The 19,383-nt window shown below is 37.4% G+C and overlaps 1 protein-coding gene across 3 annotated transcripts in view; it reads left to right on the top strand.

Moving 5' to 3' along the window:
- Nucleotides 1-299: 299 nt before the first annotated feature.
- Nucleotides 300-19,383, top strand: part of LOC115166834 (protocadherin-11 X-linked) — a 240,323-nt gene continuing 221,239 nt past the window's right edge. For 2 of the 3 annotated variants that reach the window (XM_029720711.1, XM_029720704.1), the window contains exons 1-2: nt 300-1,181; nt 13,054-13,642. In XM_029720711.1, coding sequence (XP_029576571.1) covers nt 13,103-13,642 — 540 coding nt within the window. In that variant the 5' untranslated portion in view covers nt 300-1,181; nt 13,054-13,102. The remainder of the gene's footprint in view (nt 1,182-13,053; nt 13,643-19,383) is intronic. The other variant, XM_029720720.1, reaches the window with a different exon arrangement.

The following is a 19,383-nucleotide window of genomic DNA, read 5'->3' as shown; positions in this document are numbered from 1 at the left end:
TAACTAACAATGCAGTTTAAGAAAAATAAGTTTTAGGTAATAAATAGATAAGTAAGAAATAAAACATAAAAATAATTAAAGAGCTGCAGTAAAATAACAGCAGCTGGACTATGTACAGGGGGGTACCGGTACAGAGTCAATGCGAGGGAGTCAATGCGCGGGAGTTAAGGCTAAGCTAGTGCAGTCCCCCCTCTTTCTCAGGCAGTTATTGGAGCCAGGCTACAGCAGAGCCGATGCATCTTGTGGTGTTTGTAGTGGTCAACACTAGACTCGACATCCAGCTAAAACTCAATGCAGGGAGCTCCTCTTTGCAGTGCAGCTTTAAGAGGTTTGGAGAGGCTGGGATCTGTAATATGTATTGTAGGCTCCTCCTCTCACAGTGATGTCAGTCGGAGGCAGAGAGGTGGGCAGTACTAAGGGACCGGGTTCATGCAATACTACTGAGACAACTAGGCACAGCTTAGCACACTGATACAGCATAACGTCTATTTCAGCCCCGCTGTAAGTGATACCGCACTAAGGAACACTCATCAAACTCCGTGGGGGGACAGAACACTACCCAGGCTACCGCCCATTTATGTGTTCTTTTTTTTCTTGCTGAATAATAACCTTTAAAAAAATAATAAACAGTGCCGACAGAACTGAAGTTTTCAGTCATCGTACCAAACTGTTTCATTTTTTTGTGCGCTCTTGGATGGAAGTTTATGCGCTTGTTAAAACGCTGTTACACATGCTCAATGAAACGGTCTTCCATGCAAGCGATTTGCACCATTTGTTGCAAGAGAGAGCATTTTAAAACACACGCAGGCTAGGGCTATTTCATGTAAATCAAGTGACTTGGACCATCAGCATCTCTCCTGCCGCCCGCGATTGAACCACAGTTAACCCAAGATATCTGAAGAGGAATTACATAGGCTCTTTGAGTTACACAAATATTCTGCAATCAATGCTTTTGCCTCCTGCATGTGGACCATAGACTTTTTAGGACATGGATCACTTGCTGTAGTGGATAACCTTATTGATGTGTGTTTTGTTTGATTCCCGCTACCGAAGAGGATCTTTTTTTTCTCCACTTTTCCACTTCAGTGTAATTCTATGGCACTTCTTCTTCTAAAGCACTGATGTCGCTACGTGACGGGAATTGCGATTGATTTTCCATATTCTGTTTCAAGGGATAGAAGGTAAACATTACTATCATCACTAGTGTACTAGTAACATAATTAATTTCTAATATTAGCTTATTTCATTCTGAATACAATCCTACAAGTTTTCACGGTATCATCAATAGGTACGTTTAAAAGGAAATTATTCAACCTATAGAGGAAAATAATTTTATGATGATGGTCAAATATAGGAATCCAAATTGACCATCAATTTACGCAAACTGTAGGCTATATGGCTACGGACCGGATGCCACATCGCAGTTGATTCGCGTCGCTCAGTAACAGGGTTACATGTATGGAACCATAAAATGTTATCAAACAACTTCTAGATAAAAATCACAATAATCGCATTCAGCGTTAAACGAGACCCCCATTGAGTCATTGTTTTTTTACGCATCGGATTTGGTCAGTCACAACATCCACCGTGCAACAAAAAAAACATCCCGCTCGTTATAGTAAAGGTCTTTATAGTTATGATCACGACACGTTTGAAAAAACATTTATACTGTATTTTTCTTCAAGCAGCCTATAGGGTATTATTGAATAGACAGTTCAACCATAGCTGTCGCATGACCGTTATTGTCGGTCATGAGTAATTCAATCTGTGCGTGGCCAACATTGGTCTACTTTTTTTCAAATTCGTCTTTAAGTAGGCTGTGTAAACTAGGCTACTGCATACTTTTCGGCAGGTGAGTTTTTGCCTGCACGTTTAATGAGCAGGTTAGCAGAGCGGTCAATAGCTGGCACAGCCACAAAGTCATAAAAAATCTGATTTTATACCTAATCTTAACCACACTGCTAACCCTAATGACGGTTAATGAGTATCATAATTAAAGCGGACCTCCCTGGTCAAATTGCATTATGGATAATGCACAACAGTGACTGGAATGCAGCGTTTACCTTTTCAACTTCAGGGGCATTATCCCCTGAAAAGCCTGGTCATTATGACTATTATTTGATATATACGGACTGATTAATGCTCTTGAGTAAAACATATGCTGTACAGTAAACACAGTACCCACACGCTCCATGCTCGAAAGGGACACGCGCTAGGCTATCCATGCTCAATGTATTGAGGGGCTTCACATGGGCAATAATAATCACTACCACATATAGCCTCTAAATTGTACATAGCAGGCGATGTCATACTGTTATTGTAGAGGACGATTTTTATTTCTAAAAAAACAAAAACTAACCGTAGGCCTATTCCTTGTTTGAGCAAATGGAGGCTATTCACGTTTTATTCACAGCATGTTATCCAAGATTGATTGCTTAATGATTTTCTGACTTAGATGACATGTCTGAATTTACTCTTAGAAAGATGTGTTGAGTCTTCTAAGCTTTTCTGATAATTGATATGGATCGCAGTGTAGGCTAACAGAGATTTTGATAAAGCTTTAGTTCTTAGATCTACACCTTAGTGATCATAACAGGTCTACAGTCTCTTAGTTTTGCATTCACACCATTGCTTAGTTGTCCTGTCCTTAGTTGTGGTAATTAACTATTGCTTAGTTGAATGATAAACTATTCTTCAATGGTAGTTAAGTATGACAACTGGGTGTTTGACTTGAATGTGTAATTTTGACTGTGACTGGTGTTGCTTCTTACAAGTCCACAAATTCATAAGTAGCTGGTTTTATATTGTTTCATGGTTTTATAGCTGTTGAAGCTATATCAACAGTGTCCAAAACAATATCTGAGACTTCAGTTGCAAGCTTCAAAATGTGGTTGTGAATGGTCCTCCTTTTTCCTCTTATCGTAGTTATTATATGATATTATTATTATATTTTTTATTATTTTAGTATTATCATATATATTATATTATATTATATTATTATTATCATATATATTATATTATATTATTATTTTCATATATATAGTATATGATATTATTATTATCATATATATTATATTATATTATTATTATCATATATATTATATTATATTATTATTATCATATATATTATATTATATTATTATTATCATATATATTATATGATATTATTATCATATATATTATATTATATTATTATTTTCATATATATAGTATATTATATTATTATTATCATATATATTACATTATATTATTATTTTCATATATATTATATTATATTATTATTATCATATATATTACATTATATTATTATTTTCATATATATTATATTATTATCATATATATTATATTATAGTATTATTATCATATGTACTATATTATTATTGCCATATGTAATATACTATATTATTGTTATCATACATATTATATTATATTATTATTATCATATGTACTACATCATATTATTATTATCATATATATTATATTATTATTATCAAATGTACTATATTATATTGTTATTATCATATATATTATATTATATTATTATTGTCATATATATATTATATTATTATCAAATATACTATATTATATTGTTATTATCATATATATTATCATATATTATTATTATCGTATATATTATATTATTATTATCATATATATTATATTATATTATTATTATCATATATATTAAATTATATATATGTTTTTTATATGACTATTATTAGTAGTTGTATTATCATTATTATTATTATTAATATTATGAATAATCCTGCTAACAGTCACTTTCTCCTAATACCCTCCTATATCTACATATGTACCTGAAATACTCCAGTATCTCGGCACATTGTACATGTGGTATTGGCACTGTGCTTGTCTTTATTATATGTTTCATTTGTATTAGTTATGCTATTTTGATATTGATTACTGCGCTGTTGGGTAGAGCATGCAAGTTAAGCATTTCACTGTACTTGTGCATGTGACAAATACAACTTTAACTATAATTGTATTTGAATTTAAATCACGTCTATATTGCTTCAGTAGCCTAGAACGATAAACATAATTTGAACATACATGTCTCATAGGACATGGCCACCATCAAACACAAACACAATCAACAGTATAGTCTTCATCAACTATTTGGCTAACACAAACAAACACGTCTCGTTTAATCCTGCTGTGCTAAACTACTTTTTTCTTCCTCCAAATGCATAGTTGTTAAAAAACTGGTTACCAAGCCAATGGTTTCTCGAGAATGATTGCTATTCCCTTTCCTAGAAAAATTACAATAATATACTGAACTAATTCTATTCACTACTCTCCATAGCTACCAAACAAACTTGTGTTTGTGACAAAATAAAAATTGATTTGAAGGGTTGTTTGACAAACCAATCAAAAGTTTGAATAAAGCAAATGTTATAAAAAAATATTACAATTTTACTCTTTAGCATTAGATGTTCAAATGATCCTGATCTTTATTTTGTCGCTGGTAGTGTTCCATGTGTAATTAACTAACATGTTTCTTCACTGCCCTCTAGAGGTACTCAGAGTATTATCAGATGAACTGACACACGATGTGAAGGATTTTCATGCCAATTTTATGTGACGTTATCACCTCTGGGTTGGTCATTCTTAGTGATGTTTCTGTGGAATATCTTGACGTTTTCTTTCTCATATTAAAAACAGAAATGATTTTGATTATTATCTCATCGTGTTGACATTTCTAAGCAGAAAATAATGCAACTGCACAAAAGCTAAAAAAAATATTCTCATAACTTTGAAATTTTTGATTTATTTTACCTCGGGATTGATATATGATTGATGCATTTACTGTACATTGGGACTAAATTAGATTTTTTAACAAATTTGACTGAAGAATTTAAGACATATTGACAATGTATTAGTCTTATCTGAGCTAAAATGTCAAAAAGACAATACGATTTTAGCTATTTTTTAAAAGGGTTCATTCTTATCAGCAGGAATCTCCTCTGCCCCAGCTCTGAAGACCACAGACATTACTCAGTGATGAGAAACCTACCATTATTCCTCTTGTGACAACTAGATAAGGAAACTTCTAGGCTGTAGATCTTTTAAAGGGAGACTGAATAGATCTTGACAATAAACCTGTCTGTCTGTCAGTCTGTCGAAGATCCATGGAACCAAGAGATAGAGACTGGGGTTACCAAGATTGTGTCGCTTTTGCAAGTCCAGCTTGCAAGGCTTTGAGAAATCTATCTTTATGTATATCCATGGACACCCAAATCACAGTTTTTGGGGATAGAGAAGTTTGTTGCGGCTACTCCATTTCTGGAGTGACTCCATCAATCTTCCGTTTAAGATGCCAGATAAATACATTCTTTGGGAAGGTGAAGGTGTTTCCCCCCCCCTCTCTCCTCTGCCACAGCTCAGTCTGATAATACTACCCTGCCCGACTGGCCTGTCCATCATATTGTCATGTAAAGTAATCCAGGAGCTGTCTGCTACTAGCCTCTCCCGTTCAGCTCTGTCTCCAGAGAGAGGAGAGAAGCATTGCCTAGGGCTCAAAATAGCTCTTTCTGGAGCCTAGTGAAATGTTAGCATGGAAAGATGTTCTGCTTGATTGACACTTAAACTTCAGTTTTTTTTCTTCATTATTCATTCATTCATTATTTCCCCAATTCTTCATTGTCAAACTGTTCTTTTTTGAAACTGTAAAAGTTGTAGCTCATTGCTCAATCCGATTAGATCCAATGTATAGTTTTGAAGATGGTGTTATTTGGAGAAAGATCTGAGCATAACATGGCTAAATGACCCTTCTTTCTCTCTAGGAAAGGTGTAAACTTCAAAGATAAGCAAATCACAACCGCATGCAGTGTTTTCATTTATATGACTGTTTTTATACACGTATCTGTGCTGCTGAGAGTAACCTTCACATAGATGGCTGTCATGTAGATACCGTCAGCAATGTTTTTCTAACCTAACAGGCTTATAATGAGTCTAAACCTGACCCTATAATGAGTCTTACCCTAACCCTATAATGAGTCTAACCCTAACCCTATAATGAGTCTAAACCTGACCCTATAATGAGTCTAACCCCAACCCTATAATGAGTCTAACCCTATAATGAGTCTAACCCTATAATGAGTCTAACCGTAACCCTATAATGAGTCTAACCCTATAATGAGTTTATCCCTATAATGAGTCTAACCCTATAATGAGTCTAACCCTATAATGAGTCTAACCCTATAATGAGTCTAACCTTAACCCTATAATGAGTCTAACCCTATAATGAGTCTAACCTTAACCCTATAATGAGTCTAACGCTATAATGAATGAGTCTATCCCTATAATGAGTCTAACCCTATAATGAGTCTAACCCTAACCTTATAATGAGTCTATCCCTATAATGTGTCTAATCCTAGAATGAGTTTAACCCTGACCCTATAATGAGTCTAACCCTATAATGAGTCTAACCCTATAATGAGTCTATCCCTATAATGAGTCTATCCCTATAATGAGTCTAACCCTATAATGAGTCTAATCCTATAATGAGTCTAATCCAATAATGAGTCTAATCCTATAATGTGTCTAACCCTATAATGAGTCTATCCCTATAATGAGTCTAACCCTATAATGAGTCTAACCCTATAATGAGTCTAACACTATAATGAGTCTAAGCCTGACCCTATAATGAGTCTAACCCTAACCCTATAATGAGTCTAACCCTATAATGAGTCTAACCCTAACCCTATAATGAGTCTAACCCTATAATGAGTCTAACCCTATAATGAGTCTAACCCTAACCCTATAATGAGTCTAACCATATAATGAGTCTAACCCTAACCCTATAATGAGTCTAAGCCTGACCCTATAATGAGTCTAACCCTATAATGAGTCTAAGCCTGACCCTATAATGAGTCTAACCCTAAACCTATAATGAGTCTAATCCTATAATGAGTCTAACCCTATAATGAGTCTAACCCTGACCCTATAATGAGTCTAAGCCTGACCTTATAATGAGTCTAACCCTAAACCTATAATGAGTCTAATCCTATAATGAGTCTAACCCTATAATGAGTCTAACCCTATAATGAGTTTAACCCTATAATGAGTTTAACCCTGACCCTATAATGAGTATATCCTTATAATGAGTCTAACCCTATAATGAGTCTAACCCTATAATGAGTCTAATCCTATAATGAGTAAAAACCTATAATGAGTCTAATCGTAACCCTATAATGAGTCTATCCCTATAATGAGTCTATCCCTATAATGAGTCTAACCGTAACCCTATAATGAGTCTAACCCTTTAATGAGTCTAACCCTATAATGAGTAGAAACCTATAATGAGTCTAATCCTATAATGAGTAAAACCCTATAATGAGTCTAACCCTATAATGAGTCTAACCGTAACCCTATAATGAGTCTATCCCTATAATGAGTCTATCCCTATAATGAGTCTAACCCTATAATGAGTCTATCCCTATAATGAGTCTAACCCTATAATGAGTCTATCCCTATAATGAGTCTAACCCTATAATGAGTCTAATCCTATAATGAGTCTAACCCTTTAATGAGTCTAATCCTATAATGAGTAGAAACCTATAATGAGTCTAACCCTATAATGAGTCTAATCCTATAATGAGTCTAATCCTATAATGAGTCTAATCCTATTATGAGTCTAATCCTATAATGAGTCTAACCGTAACCCTATAATGAGTCTAACCCTATAATGAGTCTATCCCTATAAGTCTAACTCTATAATGAGTCTAACTCTATAATGAGTCCAGACCTATAATGAGTCTAACCCTATAATGAGTCTAACCCTATAATGAGTCTAACCCTATAATGAGTCTAATATAAGGATTCTAACCCTAACCCTATAATGAGTCCAACCCTATAATGAGTCTAACCCTATAATGAGTCTAATATAAGGATTCTAACCCTAACCCTATAATGAGTCTAATCCTATTATGAGTCTAATCCTATAATGAGTCTAACCGTAACCCTATAATGAGTCTATCCCTATAATGAGTCTAACCCTATAATGAGTCTAACCGTAACCCTATAATGAGTCTAATCCTATAATGAGTCTAACCCTATAATGAGTCTATCCCTATAATGAGTCTAACCCTATAATGAGTCTGACCCTATAATGAGTCTAACCCTATAATGAGTCTAACCCTATAATGAGTCTAACGGTAACCCTATAATGAGTCTATCCCTATAATGAGTCTATCCCTATAATGAGTCTATTCCTATAAGTCTAACTCTATAATGAGTCTAACTCTATAATGAGTCCAGACCTATAATGAGTCTAACCCTATAATGAGTCTAACCCTATAATGAGTCTAATATAAGGATTCTAACCCTAACCCTATAATGAGTCTAACCCTATAATGAGTCTAACCCTATAATGAGTCTAATATAAGGATCCTAACCCTAACCCTATAATGAGTCTAACCCTATAATGAGTCCAACCCTATAATGAGTCTAATATAAGGATTCTAACCCTAACCCTGTAATGAGTCTCACCTGAGTTCTTCATTATGACAGTGATAGAAAGACAGTCAGGGAAGATCATAGGATAGAACAATAGAACATCTTGCCTTTCTGGCTGATTCCCTACGATTTTGATTAAATCCTTCAAATATTGTAGTAATTTTTTTACTTTAGGGATGCTGTTATGACAATTAGATGGCACCACCATCTCAATGTAAAATATCCTCTATTGTAGTTTTCATACGGTAGTCAAAGATGAATTCTCAAGACAGTGTACTAGCTCTGTTCCTACGTACTGTAGATAGAAGATGTGGAGTTCCACAGAACGCTTCTCAACACAGCTGTGCATAATCTCTGTGGTGGATGTTAAAATAACGGAGCTGGGAGGGGAAATGAAAGGTAGATTGATACTCTCTTTATTACCTCCTAACCAATGTGGTGTAGGAGTCTACATCTCCTATAAATAAGGCTTATGGTAAATGCTCAGAGATCAGATGGATAGGCCTGGAATGCAGCAAGACGTAAATAACAAATTCATATGTTAGTGATTGGATGTAAGTTGATGGAACGGTGTAAAAATAACGTTGAAAAGCAAAGCGTTATTGAAGACGTCTATGTTTAACCCCAGTGTATTACAGCTGTGGTGTTATGTATTATTTCTTTTAAGATGTCTTCCAAGGTTTGACATTAAAAAGGGGTGATGAATTCTCCTATTTTTTCACATTTATTTTGAAGTCATAGCGAGACTAAGATCTGTTTTACAGATGAGCCCTGCATGAATACGTCAAACACATACAATACACAACATTACAGACATATTTATCAACATAAAGGTCTCCGATCATGACTCTGTAAGTTGTTTCACATAAAGGGTGCAAAAAAACTAAAATAAGCTTTACCCAACTCTGTGGAAAGCGAAGGGGCATCCAGTGTTATTCAAGCCTGAGACTGGGTTTGGCAATTTGTAAGTCTAAATTGATAGATACATAGGAAGTTTCTGCATCAGTGCTTTGTAGATCAACACAAGACAATGCTGCTCTCTCCTTACATATAAAGAGGCCCAACCCACTTTTTGACACAAAACACAATGGTGAGTTCTATAACCATCACCAGTAATAAACCTAAGGGAACAATGGTGAGTTCTAGAATCATCACCAGTAATAAACCTAAGGGCAAAATGGTGAGTTTTAGAACCATCACCAGTAATAAACCTAAGGGAACAATGGTGAGTTCTAAAACCATCACCAGTAATAAACCTAAGGGCACAATGGTGAGTTCTAGAACCATCACCAGTAATAAACCTAAGGGAACAATGGTGAGTTCTAGAACCATCACATGTAATAAACCTAAGGGAACAATGGTGAGTTCTAGAACCATCACCAGTAATAAACCTAAGGGCACAATGGTGAGTTCTAGAACCATCACCAGTAATGAACCTAAGGGAACAATGGTGAGTTCTAGAATCATCACCAGTAATAAACCTAAGGGAACAATGTTGAGTTCTAGAATCATCACCAGTAATAAACCTAAGGGCACAATGGTGAGTTCTAGAACAATCACCAGTAATAAACCTAAGGGCACAATGGTGAGTTCTAGAACCATCACCAGTAATAAACCTAAGGGAACAATGGTGAGTTCTTGAACCATCACCAGTAATAAACCTAAGGGAACAATGGTGAGTTCTATAACCATCACCAGTAATAAATCTAAGGGCACAATGGTGAGTTCTAGAACCATCACCAGTAACAAACCTAAGGGCACAATGGTGAGTTCTAGAATTATCACCAGTAATAAACCTAAGGGCACAATGGAAAACATAATCTAGTGGTTTAAGTGTAGATGCTGCTGCACGCATTTAGATAATATCCCCAAAATCTAAAATAGACATAAAAGTGTCTTGGACAATTTCCTTCCTATTAACTAAAGTAAGACATGCTTTGTTTCTGTAAAATAAACCAACCTTGAACTTCAACTTCTTCACCAGCTCAGTGACATGGTTTTCAAATGACAGTTTGTCATCAAGGAAGATACCAATATATTTCTAGGACGGAACTAGCTCAATTTGTGTACCGTTCGAACTAGTCATTACAAATGCATTTAAATCTGGGTTATGGGACCTAGAAAAAAGTATTCATGTTGTTTTGTTTACATTTAGCACTAGCTTTAGATCCAACAGTGACCTCTGCAGTGCTATAACAATCAAACTTCAAATGTGAAAAGGCTTGGCCCACCGAAGGAGCAATTGAATACAGCCCTGTATCATCTGCATACACATTTCTATAATTTTTTTTTTTACAGTATTATCAATGTTATTTATTTAGATTGTAAACAGTAGTGGGCCGAGGATCGAACCTTGGGGCACCCCTTTATGTAACTCAAGGAACTCCTATTTGACCCCATCTACCTTGATGACCTGAGTTCTGTCATTGAGATAATTATGAAACCGTCGACATGCATCTGTACCCAACCCTATGGAGGACAGTTTATTAATCAGAATAACATGGTCTACAGTATCAGAAGCTTTTGACAAGGCTACAAACATTGCAGTACAATTCATTCTATCACCTAAGGCGACTGCAATATAATTTACAACAAGCACGGTAGCCATAGTGGTGCTATGTTTAGGTCTGAATCCAGATTGATTAATTTTAAGAACCACATTTACAGATAGATAGTAACATAGCTGTTTGTTGACCAATGATAATAGTCTTTTTGCAAGACAAGGGATCCTGGAAATGGGTAAAAAAAAGAAAAGTAAGATCATTAATATCCCTTATGGAGGGGTAGAAAACTTTCCACAATTTTTGAATATTTCTTGATACTAAAGTTCAATACCTAAGCAGAGACGGGTCTTCATGATACATCTTAAAATGCATCACAACTGCATGATAATGCATTAATTAAACAGACTTTAATAAGTCTCCGTTGGTCCAGGTCTCCCTTGTAAAAGAGACCTGAAATTAAATAAAAAGTATAGCGTTACTGTAAATTCTAATCCTAATAACCTGAAAGTTGTTCTTGCTATAAGAAGCAGAGCAACTGCCATCATATCTCCATGCTCCCTTTTTGGATGGCCTAGTTTGGTTTTGGCAATAGGGACCTTTGCCCTCCAGGCAGGTTTTAGCACACAAAGCCCATGATAGAATTGGTGGAACTATCTAGCAAGTAAACTGGCATCAAATAAGAAAACACTGATTTATGAATACTGTCAGATGGTGCTGAAAACCATAAGGTGTTTTTCTTATTACTATTGACTATTTACTAGTTTACCGTGGGCTTAATGATAAAGAGAGAGAGATCAGACAGAGCACTTCTTTTCTATCTAATAGCAATACATGTAGCATGTTAGAGAGAACTCCATTAACTAACGTTAATGATTTCATTGTATGATTATATTCTATGATAATACAATTATATCCTAATGTGAGACATGGTGGCTTTCGTAATGCGTCAATTAATTATTATGCAGAACATGGTGTTTTCATATGGCAGCGTGTTCACGGAATCGTTCACATTCCGTTTATTTATTTATTTTCATTTCCTTTTCTTCAGATACTTAACAAATGAGACTCTTAAGTTAATTTGCTGTTAAAATTAGCAATGCATTTCTAATCTATGGTTCTGCATTAAAATGAAGGTTATTGCACACGCAGTAACACCTATCCACCACACTGGAAGATGGATGTAGTCTGCATCCTAAATAGTACCATAGCCCTTATATAGTACACATATATAGTACACATATATAGTACTTTAGACCAGGGCCAAATCTTAATCGGTTTCCCATGTTTCCTGCTCGTAACGATCTGACTGATTCCTAAAATGCATATCTTTCAAACTCGATGACAACGCAAGGTCAACTCATGTACCAAACGTAATGCCTCACACTAAGCTAAACTCATCAAAAAACATTCATAGAAGTTTGTGTATCAACTACGCCAATGATGATCTCCTCTGATTCACGCACACACACACACACACTTACACACACACACACACACATACACACACACACACACACACACACACACACACACACACACACACACACACACACACACACACACACGCACACACACACACACACACCCTCCCTCCCTGCGATGAAAATATGAATTGGTTGATTACTGCAATGTAACGGATTGATGGAATACGGCAACTAATAACCTATTCGTGTCTGTGTGTTCAACGGGGTGTCATCAAAGGTTAATTGTGTAAAATGTCTGTTAATTTGCTCTCAAAGATATTGGAGGGATGCAGGCTCAGAGCTAGTTAGGTTGATAGGTCGAGTTCAACCCTCTCCATAAGGGAGAATCATACTAATTACAGTCAGAATACATGGGTCTGCGTTTGGAATGAAACCCTCTTCCCTAAATAGTGCACTATTTTTGATCATAGAGCTCTGGTCAAAAAGTAGTGCACTGTACAGGGAATAGGGTGCCAAAAAGTAGTGCGCTATACAGCGAATAGGGTGCCCTTTTCAGATTTAACCTGTGTGTCATGTAACTTTTGCAGAGACATGACTCTTTCTCTTTCCCTCTCTCTGTCTCTCTCCCTCTCTCTCGCTCTCTATCCCAGTGACAGAGTTGCAGCCTTAAGAAAAAAAATACTTCCACCCTCTCTGATTATGGACTTAGCAGGTCAGGCTCATGTGCTGGTGGTGTTACTCACCTGCCTGGTCTTGCTGTCCTGGGCCCAAGAGAAGGACTACACGGTGAGGGAGGAGCAGCCCGAGAATGTCCGCATTGGGAACCTGCGGAAGGACTTGGACCTGAACCTTGACCCTGACTTCAAGCTGTCCTCACCACTGCAGTTCAAGCCCGTCTACAAAACGGGTGATGTGCCTTTGGTGAGGGTAGAGGCCAACACTGGGGAGATCTTCACCACGGCTCATCGCATCGACCGAGAGAAGCTCTGCTCAGGAGTATTCAACGAGAAGCGCTGCTTCTACGAGATTGAAGTAGCCGTTTTGCCTGACGAGATCTTCCGTCTGGTTAAGATCCGGTTCCTGATTGAGGACATCAATGACAACGCTCCACTCTTCCAGTCCACCGTTATAAACATCTCCATCCCAGAGAACACTGCCATCAACACCCGGTACCCCGTGCCCTCTGCATTTGACCCAGATGTGGGGATCAATGGGATCCAACACTATGAACTTGTCAAGGTGAGCTCACACTTCTCTCTATCAGTATCGAGTGACTGTCACTGCTTGTGTGCTTGACATGAAGATCAATAGTTTGTATTCTTAAGAATTGTTTGTTTTCATCCTTATTTGTTTGAAAAACAGTTACACAAATTGTTAACACCAGAAGATTGTCAATTGTGGCATTTAACGCTATCTTATACCATTTGAAATATTCCATAAAAGACAGGGTAGTTGTATTAGGTACTAACTCGCTACATACAGCACCACCCCTCCCAGTATCACTGCTGTTCACCTGCATTTAGTTGAACCTATAAGGCTGTGTGTTAGTAGAGCTGTTCTTTGTAGTTAGACTTTATGAGCCACGTTTCCACGCTTAAATCAGAACAGAGCCTTAGGCCACCATGTAACCACCATGCTTTCTTTGAAAAGGCTTTCTGTTATTATGTGTAGCAAGTGAAAAGCAAGATGTAGTTTTGCTATAAACCGTAACAACAAAAATCCCTCTAGGAAATTGCAGACGCAGCATATTCCTCCAATTTCCGGCAAAAAGGTTAAATGTTGGGAATATTGTAGATTTTTGCCTAGAAAAGGACCGTACTGTATTATGCTAATAAGTGCCTCATGCAGAACCCACCGTTATTTTTATCATCTAATTGATGTTCTATTAAATCGCAGCGCAATATTCTCAGTTGCCTTAATGAAGTCGGCCTAAAACCAGAAAGTAGGATAATGTCATGCATTCTCCATTCATAGTCTAGACAATTCTCAATACATCGTGGAGGAAGATGAATATTGCAGATTATCTGAGGCCTGCTTGTGAATTCTAATTCTTACATTTTTTGAGAGGAGATATAGCACACCATTTGCTATGCGGAGGGGGCACTAAACACACGTAAAGGCAGTAGCAGATAGTCTTCTATAACAAGCATCTACATGAAAGGTTGCGTTGGAAAGGTTGTCTCATCTCGGTGACATGGTGATGTTTTTAGGAGCTCGATGTGAGATGATAATGAGACAAGTCACAGGTTGTCTCATATTACGCTTGCTTTGTGTGAAAATTAACAGTTTCCTTGCTGTTCATGTCTGACTTGATTACCAATTTGCATTTTGAATTAGTTATTTCTGTGCCAAAGCCTCCCCCGCTGAAATGTCCTGAATTGTTCATGCCTGGAAAATGACCAGCCAAATGTTTGGCACATAGCAACGATGGTCTCCAGTCATTCCCATCACCCTTTCATGACTATTATCTCCTCTCATGTATATTATTGCTGTCTCATATCCTTGCCTCATTTTTATTTTTTTATTTTATTTTATATTTCCTATCCTTGCTTTTTTTCCCTCTCGTTTATTTAAATTCAGTTCCATATCTTATCTTCCTTGGGGAAATATGGCTGTTTTGTATTTTCTATCCATCCTTTTCATTCAAAAGAGGTTTTCTGAAAAGTAGTCCATAAACATAAATACAACATACAACAGAATACAACAGAGGAACAGTACCCATGAGGACATTAATTCAAGTGAACTTTAGAAGTGCACTATACAGTCTTACAGTACAGGGCATAGTTTAGTTCTTTAGGGGTTTGTGCAAGCATTCCTAGAATAGCTGCTGGTCTTTAATCCACCCCGTGGACTATCTTTGTATGGTCCTCAGAGATTTGTGTGTGGAGCTCCATACAGAATAATAGTTTACTACCATAGTGCTCCTGTTTTGTCCCTGACATCAAGCTGAAACTGCTACCATTGTGTGTCATCATAGTGCTCCTGTTTTGTCCCTGACATCAAGCTGAAACTGCTACCCCTGTGTGTCATCACAGTAGGCCTGTTCTGTCCCCTCAGCTGACAGACATATACTGTAGGCTAGCTGGTATTAGAAAGGACAGATGAGATATGACAGCCACCTTAATTCAAAACCAGGTTGGCTCTGTCTTTTCATATGGAGGGCTAATACACAATACCATCCCATATAGTCTGTTTGATATCACACATAATGGTCAGTAACCCTTTACTTGAAAGTGGTATAGGCCTAAATAAGGCATCCATAACACCTTTATGAAACCAGTAATGCCACCTTAATAATGAGTGTAGCAGTATCGTCCATGGCAACCTTTTAATTATGGGATTCTAAAAAATGTAATGTTTACCATTAGCATTGTGAGTGCTGGTACTGCTACGTCGTCTTGGAATGACGCAAAGGTGTTCTCAGAACACGTCCAAGGTCAGGGGAAAGTAATACCATGCATGGATGCAGGAGTCTCTTCCGTTAGGAACAGATTTTATCACTTAAAGCGTACCTCTTTACAGGTTCCTCCTCAGACCCTGACTGTGTCGCAAACGGCACCCTATTTCATATAGATTTCCGGTCAAAAGTAGTGCACTATATAGGGAATAGGGTGCCATTTGAGACGTTGACTGTGTGAGGCAGGTCAGGCTCAAGGGGTATTGATTTTGGTTGTTTTGGGTTCTACACTTCTCCAAATGTTATTTTTCTCCAAGAATTTTAAAGAGATTTGCACCACACTGCAGGAAACCGAATCCTTCCTATTTTGAGGGATTTTCAGTGTGTCTTAACAGCATTTGTTGTGGGCGGGCGTTGTCGGGATCACCTTGTGTAGATCAATATCCTGCAATATGAGAGTCAGATAAACTTGGTGTTGAAAGAAAGAGGAAGTCTTTATTTCGGTGTGTGGATTTGGAGCAACAACTCTTCTTTGTTTAAAAATGTATACATCTAACTTGTTTGCCTGACTATTATGAGCAGATGGTAGAACAATTAGGTTCTGCCTGTCATAGAAAACAAAGACAAATGTTGAAAATGTGTAACGCCAGAGTTCATTTATACTGTATGTTCATTTACAGATGCCAGTTCTGCCGTAACGCTGCAATAGATTCAACATGTTGGAGCGCTCTCTTCAAATCATTCAAATTGGCATTTCATAATTGATTAATGTTCTTCGTTAGATGCTGCTTGCTGCAGAATGGACAATTAAACAAAGAGCTCAGCTAGCTAACTGCCTGTGTTCAGCTCACTGCCTGTGTTCAGCTCACTGCCTGTGTTCAGCGTACTGTCAAGCGCTTCCTGTTTTCATTTGTTTCTGATTTTAACACATTATCTTTCCGCCAGAGGTTGACAAGAGGAAACAAACCAATTCTGTGCTGGTTTTGTCTAAGTGATATGCATCAGATCATGGCCGGTGGCAAGGGAGACTTCCATCAGTATTGTATAAAAGGGATGTTATAGCCAATGATAAATAGCCTAGCACGTCGGCCCATCCACCACCATTAGCATAGCTATGAAAGGCTGATATATTCAAAGCACCATCCAGTCTCCTCTAGATTTAATCAGGTCATCAACATGATTCATCCCAGTCTCCTCTAGATTTAATCACATCATCAACATGATTCAATCCCAGTCTCCTCTAGATTTAATCACATCATCAACATGATTCAATCCCAGTCTCCTCTAGATTTAATCACATCATCAACATGATTCAATCCCAGCCTCCTCTAGATTTAATCACATCATCAATATGATTCAATCCCAGTTTCCTCTAGATTTAATTAGTTCATCAACATGATTCAATCCCAGCCTCCTCTAGATTTAATCAGGGCATCAACATGATTCAATCCCAGTCTCCTCTAGATTTAATCAGGGCATCAACATGATTCAATCCCAGTCTCCTCTAGATTTAATCAGGGCATCAACATGATTCAATCCCAGTCTCCTCTAGATTTAATCACATCATCAACATGATTCAATCCCAGCCTCCTCTAGATTTAATCACATCACCAACATGATTCAATCCCAGTTTCCTCTAGATTTAATTAGGTCATCAACATGATTCAATCCCAGCCTCCTCTAGATTTAATCAGGGCATCAACATGATTCAATCCCAGTCTCCTCTAGATTTAATCAGGGCATCAACATGATTCAATCCCAGTCTCCTCTAGATTTAATCACATCATCAACATGATTCAATCCCAGTCTCCTCTAGATTTAATCACATCATCAACATGATTCAATCCCAGCCTCCTCTAGGTTTAATCACATCATCAACTTGATTCAATCCCAGTCTCCTCTAGATTTAATCACATCATCAACATGATTCAATCCCAGTCTCCTCTAGATTTAATCACATCATCAACATGATTCAATCCCAGTCTCCTCTAGATTTAATCACATCATCAACATGATTCAATCCCAGTCTCCTCTAGATTTAATTAGGTCATCAACATGATTCAATCCCAGCCTCCTCTAGATTTAATCACATCATCAACATGATTCAATCCCAGTCTCCTCTAGATTTAATTAGGTCATCAACATGATTCAATCCCAGCCTCCTCTAGATTTAATCACATCATCAACATGATTCAATCCCAGTCTCCTCTAAACTTAATCAGGTCATCAACTTGATTCAAAGATGCATCAGATGACAATCTGAAACATTGAAAGAGTCTGCAGTGAGGCGATTTCAGTCAGCCGCCCCCAATATCAGCCAACTGCGGCTCTACATCATTGTTTGCTACTGAGATGGAACTTTGATTGTTGTGATTGGACGACTAACATCATTGGACAACTAATATCATTGGACGACTAATATTATTGGACGACTAATATCATTGGCCGACTAATATCATTGGACGACTAATATTATTGGCCGACTAATATCATTGGCCGACCAATATCATTGGCCGACTAACATCATTGGACGACTAACATCATTGGACGACTAACATCATTGGACGACTAATATCATTGGACGACTAATATCATTGGCCGACTAATATCATTGGCCGACTAATATCATTGGACGACTAACATCAATGGACGACTAATATCATGACTAATATCATTGGCCGACTAATATCGTTGGACGACTAACATCATTGGACGACTAATATCATTGGACGACTAACATCATTGGACGACTAACATCATTGGACGACTAACATCATTGGACGACTAACATCATTGGACGACTAACATCATTGGACGACTAATATTATTGGCCGACTAATATTTTTGGCCGACTAATATCATTGGAAGACTAATATCATTGGAATACTAACATCACTAACAAGATGTTATATATCTACATAAATGTTTCATTTATAGATCTCTACACATACACTATATACAAAAGTATGTTGACACCCCTTCAAATTAGTCGATTTGGCTTGTTCAACCACAGCCATTTATGACAGGGGTATAAAATTGAGCACAGCCATGCATTCTCCATAGACAAACATTGGCAGTAGAATGGCCTTACTGAAGAGCTCAGTGATTTTCAACGTGGCACTGTCATTGGACGCCACCTTTCAAACAAGTCAGTTAGGCAAATTTCTGCCCTGCTAGACCTGCCCCGGTCAACTGTAAGTGCTGTTATTGTGAAGTGTAAATGTCTAGGAGCAACAACGGCTCAGCTGCGAAGTGATAGGCCACACAAGCTCACAGAACAGGACCGCTGAGTGCTGAAGCGTGTAGAGCGTAAAAATGTTCTGTCCTTGGTTACAACACTCACTACTGAGTTCCAAACTACCTCTGGAAGCAACGTCAGCACAATAACTGTTCGCTGGTAGCTTCATGAAATGGGTTACCATGGCCGAGCAGCCACACACAAGCCTAAGATCACCATGTGCAATGCCAAGCATCAGCTGGAGTGGTGTAAAGCTTGCCTCCATTGGACTCTGGAGAAGTGGAAATGCGTTCTCTGGAGTGATGAATCATGCTTCACCATCTGGCAGTCCAATGTACGAATCTG

The sequence above is a fragment of the Salmo trutta genome, chromosome 3 (assembly GCF_901001165.1).
Source record: "Salmo trutta chromosome 3, fSalTru1.1, whole genome shotgun sequence".
NCBI classification, from domain to species: Eukaryota; Metazoa; Chordata; class Actinopteri; order Salmoniformes; family Salmonidae; genus Salmo; species Salmo trutta.
This window is presented reverse-complemented; position numbering and strand designations above follow the sequence as displayed.